Genomic DNA, 13162 nt, shown 5'->3' on the forward strand with positions numbered 1-13162 from the left:
TCCTGGGGGGGGGGGGGGGAAGGTGCTGTGACAGCAACTGGCTGTGGACCAGGATGCTGGAGAAGTGATGGCGAGTGGGAGAAGCAGCGCCCTTCAGGAATCCTACAAGATCCGCCACGTTTGCAATTTCAGTGGAGTTAAAAATCAAGGCTCCAGGGACAGTGTTTTGGACGGAGTATGTGATAGGCTGGGGCTGGACAGAACCATGGCAAGGAATTTAAATCATTCTGCACATTCCAACTACTTGATTCTCAAATCACTTGTGTGAAAAAGGTCAGGAGGGAGATAATGTCCCACTAATCTGAATGACTTCATCAAAATCACAGAGAGCCTGAATTACTTCCTTGACATGTTAAACTTTAAACAAAGTTTTACCTTTCCTGATTCATATACTTGTATCTTAGCATTTGATTATTCAATATTTTGTACTATAAAACACTAAAATTTTCATCAAGTCTGTTTATCATGTGAAGAAAAAGCCATAGAGCTAGAAATTTAATAATAAATACTGTCATCATCATCACCTATGAAAGTCCCAGACACGTGGGATTCGCATACACCTGGCTTTCCAGAGAGACACACCTCTGTGTGGATTGTGAGGGGTCGTGGTCTGATGAGTGATAACATGAGCAGATACAAAAGTGCAGGTTGTTTGTCGATGCCATTGTTTTATGATGAGGTGAGGTTAATGCTTTAAATATTTAAGTGTATTCAATATATCATTGCTATTTTCTTATGCCAACAGTTATTTCCAAGTATGGAGCAATAAACAGTGATATTTCCCATATTAAAAATGGCTTTATTGATCTGTTGAACATTTTAATTCTATAAGTACAAGGAAATAAATAGCATGAAAAACTGGTATGCTTTTTTGTACCAAACCTATGGAATTGGCAGGAAAAACCCCACAAAAACACAACAGATGTTTTCAGCTAAAAACAAAGGAGAAAAACAAGTTGGGGAAAGGGGGGAATGAGGGGAACAAGAAGATAATAAATCTGTCTGGAATGTTTCCAGGTCACTAAGACTTATTATCCACTCCCCACCCCCTGCCCAAGTGCAAAAGACCACTAAAAGCTGAGACTACTTTACTTTCAGGAATGAAAGTTAACATGCCTACAGGGCTAGACAGACAAGGTAGGCAAGTGACAGCAGCCAGGGATAAGAAAAACAGCAGTATGGGCATGATGACAAACGGCAACTGCTCCTGGGCGTAGATGTCGGGGAGCCGTCGGGGACCAGTAGAGATTGTTGGGGATCCTGATGTCCTGGGGAGGGCATGCCCCACCTGAAGGGCGCAGCTGTGACTCCCTCCAAGTATCTAACTAAGGGCTGTCTCACGGGAATGCAAGCCCTCATAGTTTTGAATTTTCATGAGAAGTTGGAGGGAAAAAAAAAAGGCAAAATGAAAAGAAAGAAAAGTCAGAATCTGGATTTATTAAATATGAAATCACCTGATTTTTTAAAATATTGGCTTAACTTTAAAAAGTGTGCTGGGCAAGCAACCATATCTCTGGCCTAGCTCCAACATGAAGACCCTGTTTTTTGATCACTACTTTATTTATTTTTATTTTTTTTATTTTAACTTCTCAATATACATTGCAGTCGATTTTCATGACCCTTTACCTGTTCTTCTTTCCCCATCTTGACAACTATTTTAAAGAAGCAAAGTATCTTCATGTACTTATGGTTTAATACCACTTATGAACTAAGAGAAACACTGGGTCAGTGTTGCCAAGATGTTAGCATCAGTCCAATTTCCTAAGAATGCAAGAAAGAAATGCCATATTGAGTCAGATCAATGGTCCAATGGGCTTAATCATTTGTTTCTCAAGAGTAGCAGCAAGAGATCATTTGGGAAAGATTTAGAGCCTAATCTCTCCAACTCTAGTCTCAGAAAGAGGATTCCCTCTAGCATTTCTGATTTTCTTTCTTTTGGTTTATTAAATATTTCAAGTGTAGGGAATAAAAGAATAAATAACACATCTCCTTGCTTTATCAAGCCTTGACATGATTGCAGATCTTTCAGTTATAATTTTTTTCAATTTTAAGATAAAATGTGGTTGCTGTTGGTAGTACTAGTGATCACTCCTTCCCCAAAGGTAACCGTTACCCGGAACTTGGTGTCGATCATTTCCATGTGTGTTTTCCTAGCTCAAAAAAATGTGAACCTTTTACCCATTATCTTAGTCTAAAACCTGAACTATTTACAGATATAGGCCCAACCTGGACAACTGCTTAAGTTGTGGAAAAAGCAAATTGGGAAGTAAGGGGCACATTGGTTAAGCCATTTAATCTTTCCATGGATTGTTTGCTTCTAGAATGACGATCTTTGTCCTATAATCCCAACACAGGTAGGTGACAATATCCATTCACAGTAATTTGAAAAATTGTTCTTTTGAAAAGATAAAGTGTTATCCACATGCAAGGTCCTAGCACTTTTATTAATGAATTCTTTATGTATCCTCCTCCCTTCATGACGTTCTAGTTTATCTGTCCTCAGACAAAACTGAGGGAGTGGCCCCTACTTATACTGAACAAGTACTTTCCTCCCCAGCTGGATTTCATAAACTTTAATTACAGCCCTTCTCAGCCTTTGTCCTTCCAGACAAAGAGGCAGAATTGTTTTATTCTTTCCCAGTAGGAAAAATATTCTACTAAAATTTTTATAATTGTCCTTTTAAGTCTTTTCTAAGTCTATTATATCTTTCTGGAGGCACAGTAGCCGAAATTGCCTGCAGCATTACAGGTGCAAAGATTTGTTAAAGCACTTGGCAAACAGAATTGCCCACAAGTGAAAAACAAAACAAAACCCAGCCATATCAAAACCACAATAAGATACCATCTTACACCCATTAGAATGGCTACACACACAGAAAAAATAAAAAAATAACAAGCTTGGAAAGAATGTGGAGAAAATGGAACCCCTGGTTGGTTGGTGGGAATATGAAATGGTGCAGTTGTTATGGAAAATAGTTTAGAGGTTCTTCAAAAAATTAAAAATAAAATTATCATAGATCCAACAATTTCACTTCTGGGCATATACCCAAGAGAATTGAAAGCAAGGTCTTGAAGAGAACTTTGTACATTCATGCTTTAGTGTTGTAAGAAGGAAAGAGTTCTGGAGGTTGGTTACACAATAATGTGACTGTACTTAACACTGAGAAACTGTACACTTAAAAACGGTTAAGATGGTTAAAAGAAAGAAAAGTCAAAAACAAAATCTAAAGCAGTAAGGTTTAAGAAGGATTGTATGCACATTGCAAAAGAACGGGCAAAAGTCTCCATCAAGCAGTAACCAGCAGCAAGGGCAACACTCTTCTGCTGAGGAAGGTCTTCTCTGAACTTTTTATTCATGGTGCACTGAGGTTTACAGTCATCTTGTTTTGCCAAAGAGAAAATAAGGCCCATCTTGAGCTTTTGTTACCTCTCACTCAAAACCTAGAACACCAGTATGCATTTGTAGGTTGTTTTTAGGAAGGGCTCAATAAATATTTGTTGATGGGCTGATTGACGGAAAGGATAGTGGTTAAATGTGTAACCATGGGGACCTAGACCTAACACAGGCCCGGATTTCACCATTTACTAGCTCACCACAAGCGACATGACTTCTCTAAGCCTCATTTTTCCCATGCATAGATTGAGGAGAATAATAGTTAGATCGAGGAGAGTGATAGTAAGTATTTATTGTAAAGATTAAATGAGCTGATGCTTACCATCCCATCTGGCTAGAAAATCAAGGAAGGAGGTAAAGGCTAGTACGTAGGAAACACCTGGGTCCACAGCCCTTCCCTGTTATATCCACATGTCTCCAACCGAAGCCAGCACTTAGTAGTTACTCAGTAAATATTCACTGAATGAATGAATGAACTATAGGCCAAGGCTACATTTTAAATTCTGCTAAAAAATAAATATATCAAAAAATACTTCCATTTATTTAAAAAGCAGTCTATATTTTGAAGAAGTAGATCATGATGGCTACCTGTATTCATTTCTGGAAATTGTGTTGCTTTTCTGGGCCCCCGTGGGTCCATTTTAATTTTATTTAGCATCTACTATATTCCCAGCACACTCTCAGTGTGGGATTGCAGCATAAACACAACACAGCCGTGCCCTCTAGCTGCTCTCAGTCAAGTGGAAGGGTCAGGCATGGAAGGGCATAGCAGAATAGTGGCCATGCTGGAGGCATGTCCAAGGGGTTCTGAGGAAAGTTCCATTGACCCTGTTGGAGGGCAGGATGGTTTTAGTGCAGGAACATGGAACCCGAGGGCAATGTGCCTGAACTGGGTCATGCAGAACAGGTTGGGTTTCTCGGGGTGAAGCAAAGCAGAGGGGATGAAATGTGCAAAGGCCTGGAATGGACAGAGATGCAGCCACCAGACATGGTCAGGGACATGTGAGTTGTTTTTGTGAAGCTCAGAGCAAAAGAAGGGAAAGAGAAATAGCCTGAGACACAGGCAAGGGCCACTGGCTCATAGCACATTTGCCTGCAGAGGAGAGGGGCTTAATCCTCTTGCAAAGGGAAACTACAGAAGGGATATAAGCAGAAAAGTGACCTGATCAGATACATGACAGATAACTATGGCAACTGAGTGAAGAATGGGCAGGAGGGGCCAGGACTATGAGTGACCAACCAGTTAGGAAAATACTGGTAGAGATGAGGAGGGCCTAAGACTCAGCTATACTGAAAGGGATGGATGTGAGAGACGTTAAGAAAGCTGAATTCAGATGTGTGTACTCTATTTTTACTCTCTCTGTAAGTAAATTAAAAAATTTAAAGCAGCAGCCACATACATACTAAAGGCATCCATGCAAGATCTTTCCTTTTGGCATGTCGCCTAAAAACCAATACTTTTGTTTGAAGAGCGAAGTGAGAGAGCAGACTGCCAATCGACTGCAAAATAATGACCCTGGCTGGCTTTTAGCACGCTTGCTTTCAGTGAACCCAAAGAGTTTGTTCGTATTGCATAGTTTGGCTTCAAACTGGAAATCACCATCCCCTTCCATGCAGATCAAGTTCCAGTGCGAAAGGTTTTATCCGCAAAAGCCAGAGCCACAGGAGCTCTGTATGGAAGCACAGTGTGCTCAGTAGCACCGAGTTTGAGATTCCACCCACAGTCAATGAATGTGATGGGTAAGCATAGCTGGGCTATGCCTGAGAGCAAAGAACGTGGGTCCAGGAATGAAAATGCGGAGTAGTGGTGACCACGAGAGGAGTGAGCTTTTCACCTGTCCTCGGATACCTTGAAGAACATGGCCCCAGGCTGATGGACAAGACCCTGGAGCTGAGCCATTAAAGAAAGCAAGAAGCTGAGAAGCCCAATCAGATAATACAGCAGGCTCAGTTGGAACCACCAGAGTTTGCAAAGCTCTCTGAGGTTTCTACGATTAAACCAGGTGAGCGAATTCAAAAAGCATCAGACGTGAGGGGGTAGTAAGTGAATTACACTACCAAAAGATATGTAGAACACTAAGTTTGTTACCTAATGATTACTACAAGTGCGAATAGGTAATTCACCCTAACAGAAATAACCACTGAAAGTTCTTTTAGGAACAATCTCCAGTTCACATACATCACATAGAATTACACTCACACTCTCACACTCTTTGAAACAACTTTGCCCAAATATTTAAAACATTTCTTAACCAAGAATTTCCAAGGTACATGACCAAATCCTTGACTTCTACAGACTTCTGTGCCTGCTCCTTCCTCCTCCTCTCCTGGGCCCCTTCCCAGCCTGTTTCAAAAGCTCCCACCAGAAAAGTAATGTTGAAACACAAACCAAATGCCTTATGGTCAACACAAGCTCATCATATAAACTTTTGTTGGTGAAAATTCTATAATTAAGTGCAACCCCCCCAAATGTTCACTGAGTGTTACTGACAAGGCTGAGGCTCAGTAAATCACTTAAACAAAAGAGACTAACAAGTGAAGAATCCAGTGTCTCACCCAGCTCCACATCTTGATCATCAGTGAGCACAAGAATAATGTTGGGTCGGATGTTTTTTCGTTCCTGCTGTATCCGTCCTCGGAACCTCGGGGATCTGACAGTCGAACAGAGGCTCCCCAGCAATTCTGTGCCCAGGACAGCCAAAACCAGAGCACAGCAAGAATACTTCATTGTATTTGGTCCGATGTTGCAAACTGACAATATGTCTCTTGATTTCTGGAGGTCTGGGCAGTCAGAGAGAAAGGGAGAGGGGGAGACTAAAATGAAATCCAAACCCCAAACACAGTTGCAGAAAAAGGGCTGCAAAAAAGTCAGAAGTAGCAAACCCTCACAGCGTTGAGTAGTTTTTTAAGCACTTGATTGTTTTGCAAATTCACTTTTGTCCTTTATTCTTATTCCAACTTTTCCTATTTCAATTCATTGCCAAAATATAATTCCCAGCCCAGAGCTCAAATGTAAAAGCTTTCTGACAAGAGCTAATACCTTGAATTAGGTATCCTGGTTGAATAATCAATTTCTATACTCAGAGGTATTCAGAACATCTGCAGCTGGGGTCCTAGAAGGGGGGAAAAAAAATACAAAGGAAATATCAGTCAAGGATTTTGAAACAGATTTTTTATCTGAAGTAGTCTGTTGAAACAGTATATTATATGTGTATGTATTATATATCTTTTTCCTTCTGTAATTTAAAAGGGAGGAACAGAAGGAAACAGCATTCAGAACTGCTGACAAATGACTCAAATAATATCTTCATTTCATCATCAGCTCCATAAAACGGTAGTAAGAGTATCATCCTCGCTCGCACTCCAACAGTACTTTACACATTCCCTGCAAAACTAATGATTAATTAGAAAGAGCCAGCAGTGCCTGTGAAGCCACAGTGCACTTGGAAAGAGTGTTTGTTTGTGGGGAGTGGTTGGCGCAAGGGGTGTGTTGGGGGACCGTTAACTCACCTGCACACGATATTGAGTACCTGTCAAGCAGAATGAAATGCAAAGTTGTCATTTGTCATCTGCATATGTCACTCACTACCCAGGAGAGTCCTTTCTGCTCACAAAGACTTCATAGTGAGTGACTGGGAGGACAACCTTTCCCAGCCTCTGAAAAGCTCCTAACCGTCCCCCATCAATCACCAGGGAAAAAGGCGCTTCCTCCAGGCAAGGCTGGTCCTTCTGTCCAGCCCATGTCCTTGGCTTGCGCTGGTGTTTAAGTGGATAGAGCCTTCCTTCGACTGTCAGTCACCAACCTGCTGTTGTCAAGACTGGGCACAGCGAAGCTAGCACAGGGGTTTTGCTTTGCTGCAGCAGATCTAAACCTGCAAAGCAAAATGACTGATTGGCTCTGAAGCTGGAGGTTAGCGGTTATCTTTCTCCATCAATAATAATAATAATAATAATAATAATAATAATAATAATAATAATAATAATAATAATAATAATAATAATAATAATAATAATAATAATAATAATAATAATAATAATAATAATAATAATAATAATAATAATAATAATAATAATAATAATAATAATAATAATAATAATAATAATAATAATAATAATAATAATAATAATAATAATAATAATAATAATAATAATAATAATAATAATAATAATAATAATAATAATAATAATAATAATAATAATAATAATAATAATAATAATAATAATAATAATAATAATAATAATAATAATAAAATCCAGAGGGGAGAGCTGCAAAATCTTTGCAAAGCTGCACAGAAGGAGACTTTTTTGAGAGGGTTGGAAAAATGCCCCTATCGCTTTGGAACACTAACCTGCTGAAAGCTTTTCTCTTGGACTTCTGAAAGACAGTACAGGGCTCATAAAAAAAAAATCTTTCTCTGGTATGTCATAAGGAAACCTCTTTATAGGAATTTAGACTGCCCTAAAATTAATTAGAGAGCATCCTGGATCATCACCAACTCTGTCCCCACACACCTGAGGATCTGCATTTTGAACTGCGATAATAAACTGGCATTGGATAAATAAGCAGAACTAATTAAGTATAAGCACTGCACAGCAGGAGGAACAGGGCTCCCTCACTCAGCTCCACCCCTAAATTCTGGAGGGTGGCATGGGACAGTGAAAGAAGAAAGAAGAAAGACTGTATTGTTTACCCCTGCCATACACTTGTTTTGTTTTACACAAACACACACGCACGCACCCCTATTATTTTAAACTTTCTGAGCTGTTTTGTAAACAGTTCTAATGCTTTCCACTCTGCAGTCTATAATTACACTGTGTGTGTAAGAAAATGAGAGAGAAAGAGAGAAAAAAGGAGAGAGGGAGAGAGAGAGACTCAATAAGAGAGAGGTTTTTAAACAAAAATCCAGTGTCTGCAGCCAGGCAGTCCTGACTACATTATCTGTGGACCGACAGACAAGCCAGTTCCACTAATCCTGGGGCTCTGTGAAAGTCAATACGTAACACGCAGTGTTTTTTCCTTAATAACTTGGGGTTATTCCAGTGATCGCTGTGCATGCTGGACACTGAAAGTCTGCAATTATTCTGCACTGACTGGTTTCTGTGCATTTGTTTTAAATCATGAGAAACCTGACACAGGCACGAAAGGACAGGAGAATAAGGAAATAAGATGTTAAACCATGGCTTGTTCCCACAAAGTGTGAACCAGGCTGAATAGTTAAATATAGAAATCTCTTAGAGGGTTGGTCCTTTAAGTAGCAAAACATTGCTCACCTCTCAAAGCCTGCAAGGGTGTGTGAAGAGAGATTGAACAGGGCTTTCTTGCATTCACTATGGGATAGAGCAACCTCTGTGACAATAGCAACTTGGAAAGGACAATCAGCCTCACTGCATCGAGAACACAGTGGCACACGAGTTAAATCACACATACATGAAACTGAAAGTTCTTGACAACTCAGATGCTGATAACATTCCCCGCAACCAGTCAACATTGTTAGTTATTCCTTATCTTATTTACTTTACTTCTTCCTTTAGGAAAAAGAAAATTAGCCTTAATGGTGCCTTGTATGAACTACATCAAAATCCATTTCCTAATAAAGAAAAGGGAAAGCAGAGTAGATGTAGTTTTTACCTATTAAATGACCTTCCCTTCTGGCGAATTAAAGGTGTGAAAAAGACCTACATTTTTTCTGTCACAGCTTATCATATTTTATTTTATTTCTTTAATTAAAATTTTTATTTTTATTTCACAAATAATAATTGCATATATTCATGGAGTACAATGTGATGTTTTGCTACATGAATGCATTGTGGAATGATTAAATCATGTTAATAAACATATCTGTTATCTCACATATTTATCGTTTTTGGTAGTGAGGATGTTTAAAACCTATTGTTTTAGCAATTTTGAAATACAATACATTTCTAGTAACTATGGTCACCTTGCTGTGCGGGAGATCTTGGAAGTGTATTCCTCCTGTCTAGCTGACACTTCATATCCTTTTGTCATCTTTTCCCCATCTCCCCCACGCCTACCAGTTTATCATCAATTCAGAGAATTCATCCATACAAAAGCATACAAATTGAGTGGCGGAGAAAACTGAACTTTCAGACAGGTCTGGCTAGCAGGAGATCTCTACTTTTACCCCTTCACTAAAACACACAAAACGCACCACTCTGAAAAAAACGCACACAGATAATTTTTCATTCAAAAATGACCTTTTAAAACCTGTCATCCTCTCACTGCCTGGTTTCTAGCTCCAGAAGGAAAAGAAGGAAAGAAGGAAAGAAAAAACCTGACAGACAAAACGCAGAACTTGACAGAGGAGACAAGGACGCAATGTTTGAATTGGATACTTTGTGGTCGATGAGAAGTATCCTTAGAGACTAATGATTTGTCTTGAGAAATAGTAGAAAATGGGAGAAATGTAAAAAGGGGCTTTTCTCACATATGGAACGTGAGCTTGAGGAATAGTGGTGTATTCACCAATGAAGACCAGAATGCAAGTTGCCTTTTCTCCAAGCCATAAAATGGAAAGACCAATTGTAGTTACGGTCAATTGGTGTAGAAAGTTTACAGGACTTTGTTTAGGGCAGGCAAGCCAAAGTATAAATGTGGCATTAAATGTTTTAAGTCACATGCAGAAAAAGAAGAAAAAGACTGCGAAGACTTCAAGACAATCGGATAGAAAGTTTAGTCCACACGTGCTTGTCTGGCAACACCCAAACTAAACTGAAGTCCTCCTCACCCTAACAGGTCTAAGGAACCCTCTGTCTTCACCAAGCTCCCCTTGTCTGGGCAATTGGTGCTGAGGTTTTTAAAGGGGATAGTGGCCAATATACTGAAAGCAACTGCTTTTGTCCACAGCAGCAGTTTTCAAAGTGTGGTCTGGAACTTTGCGGGGGACCCTGAGACCTGCGGGTGGGCCCACACGGTCAGAACTATTTTGATAAGAATATTGATACATTATTGCTTTTTTCAGTTTGTTGAGATTTGCACTGATGGTTTAAAAGCGATGGTGGGTAAAACTGCTTTTGTGAAGTATGAATGAAGGAAGCTTCACATACAGTTAAAAAAAATCCAGCTTCACTTAAAATGGAGCAGTAGAATGATTACTTTTATGAAACTTTTCTCTGACTACACATCTTTTCTTCTGGATGTTCTGTTTTATGAGACAGGAGGTACACAAAAATTCCCGTGTTGCCTACGCAAGCATGAGGGTTGTCTTGAGGAGAGCATGTGGAAGACTGAGCTGCAAGCTGAACAGTGATTTTTTATTTCATGGAACACCATTTTTACTTAAAAGGGTGATTTGGACTTGGATGTTTGCCAGACATTTTCTCAAGTAAATGAATAAAATGAGCCTATCATTTCAAGAAAACAACTGACAGTATTTGTTACCAATGATAGAAATCTATCTAGCTTTCAAGCCAGAATCAGAATTTTGGAACACTTGTATCCACCACGATGAGTTTGGCAGCTTCCCAGTAGTAAAACTTTTTCTGATGACATTGATGATGATATTAACAAGTATCTTTAATACTGTAAAATAAAATGTGTCACCATTTAGACTATTTGCATAATTCAGTGAACCACTATTTCCAAAATAAGCACAATGCCACAAAATCATACATGAGTAAAAAAAATTCATTCAAACCACTCTTGTGAAAGCACGGTTGGATTTTAATGTAACAGTACAGAAAAGTTCATTGATAATGATCAGATTTTTTGCTACAACTGACCTTTAAGAAATTATCACTTACCAAGTTTTGTTGTAGTATCAAAGAAGAATGTCTACAACTTTCTGAAAAAGCTATTTAAATACTTCTACTTTTCCAACTACTTAAGCATGTGAAGCCCAATTTCATTTCTATACAATAAGTTTCAACAGACTGAATACAGAAGCAGATATAAGAATCCAACTCTCTTGTATCCAGATAAACATTAAAGAGATTTGCAAAAATGTGAAACTAATGCCACTTTATTAACCAACTTTTTTGGTTTGCAAAATATAGTTAATTTTCATAAAACGTATGACTTAAGTTGACATATATTATTGTTAATTTCAAACTAATAAGTATTTTAAAAATTTCTCAGTTTTAGTATCTTTTCTTTCTTTCCTTTTTTTTTATTCCTTTTTTTTTGCTAGTCAGTATAGGGATCGAACTCCAAAACTTGGTATTACAGTTTTAATTTCTAAGTATTAATAGTTATAATCTCCCTTAGGGGAGATCTTCAATAAATTTTAATGACATGAAAAGACCTGAGCCCAAAAGGTTTGAGAATTGCTGGCCTATAGTATACCTGGTTCTGTAGTTAAGCCCAGACTTTTACCTCTGAGGCTATAGATCTGTCCCTATTCACAAGTTTCTTATTTCACCTTTTTTCCTTAAAGCCTTAAAGCTGTCCTCAGTTCTAAATGTCTGGTCTTACAGAGGAGTTGTTGATGAGTGATGACATTCTGTGTGTTTTTTTTTTAAAACCTGAGGATAACACAGAATTTTACAAATGAATGCTCACACAACTAAAATATGTGAGGAACAGGGTCAGAACCACCCACCCACCCCAGAAATAAACTTCTCTGGGACGGAGCAAAAGAACTGGTTCTAGTACAAAGCAATGCCACTCCACAGTTAGGGAAAAAAGGACACCATAATCAATTGAAACAGCAGGGGAGAGTATGCAATTACTCAAAGCTGAATTTAGCCAGAACTCCTTTAGATTATTGTCAGAGTGAAGCGAAATAGGATTGAAGCAGCAAGAAGCTGGTCTCCACTTCCCAGCCTCTCATCCCTCAGTGCCACTCACATTTCTTGGGGTTAGTTACATGGCCCTTTTTCCTTAATTTTGGCTTTCAAGACTCCAACACATCACTCCTTTTCTTTAGGGGAAGACTTCAGGATGTGCTATCTTCTTTATAATATATGTGATACCACGAAGGAGATAATTTCTTCTTTTAACAACTCTGTAGCTGGTAAAGTTCATTTACGGTTAATTCCTAGAAAGCCTGTTTCCCGATCTAATTGACTACAACTCCAAGCAAAGAACAGAGATGACAGTCACCTTCTGGTGCAGTAACATTTTTATACCCCTTATCATAAATCCTCTTCCAACAAACAATGACAGCTGAGAAGTGTATGCCTCTGACCTTGAGCACCTTTGGGGAAATACTTGGCTAAATGGAGAGCTCCTCCTTCAGCAATGTTTGCTTTTCTTCCCTTTCTCCATTCCTGCTTGTCCTCCCCTCAACACTGTGAATTCTGAAATTGGAAGCACCTTGAAAAGTCATCTATTCACAAAACTGTTGGTGTTGGTTATGCCCTGGGGTACGGTGAGGAAGAGAGAAATACTATTTTTCCCTTCATCCATGCATACAATGGATTTTTTCAGAGATCTGCTGCATTGTAAAAATAGAAATAAGTACATTTAAGTATTTTAGGTTTTTCTCTCTGTCTTCTCATGGGGGAATAGAATAGGTAGAAGGGGTGGAAGAGTAATAAGGGTGAAGTGAGAAGGTATAGCAAGAAATGTGCCTTTGAGACAGCTTCATAAAGGCAGGAACTAGAACCACGTAAAATACTAAGGGCATTTTGCAGAATGCGAAAAGTCCAGGACTAAGATTTGTCCAGCTTCTTTCAAATGGGAATTAGCAAAACAAAAGAAAAAAACCTGATATTAATATTATGAAAAGAACCAGGAGGGCCAGATATTCCTGAAGCAGATGTTACAAAGTGTCTAAGGGACTGATAATGGTCACTGAATTCAATGGT

The 13162-nt window shown here is 38.8% G+C and overlaps 1 protein-coding gene across 1 annotated transcript in view; it reads right to left on the reverse strand.

Moving 5' to 3' along the window:
• The window catches only part of SULF1 (sulfatase 1), an 87871-nt gene extending 81362 nt beyond the window's left edge, over positions 1 to 6509 (reverse strand). The window contains exons 1-2 of the mRNA XM_008583510.1: positions 6435 to 6509; positions 5951 to 6175 (exon numbers count right to left, since the gene is read on the reverse strand). Coding sequence (XP_008581732.1) covers positions 5951 to 6122 — 172 coding nt within the window. The 5' untranslated portion in view covers positions 6123 to 6175; positions 6435 to 6509. The remainder of the gene's footprint in view (positions 1 to 5950; positions 6176 to 6434) is intronic.
• Between the last annotated feature and the right edge of the window lie 6653 nt (positions 6510 to 13162).

The sequence above is a fragment of the Galeopterus variegatus genome, unplaced genomic scaffold, assembly GCF_000696425.1.
Source record: "Galeopterus variegatus unplaced genomic scaffold, G_variegatus-3.0.2 Scaffold2949, whole genome shotgun sequence".
In the NCBI taxonomy this organism is placed as follows: Eukaryota; Metazoa; Chordata; class Mammalia; order Dermoptera; family Cynocephalidae; genus Galeopterus; species Galeopterus variegatus.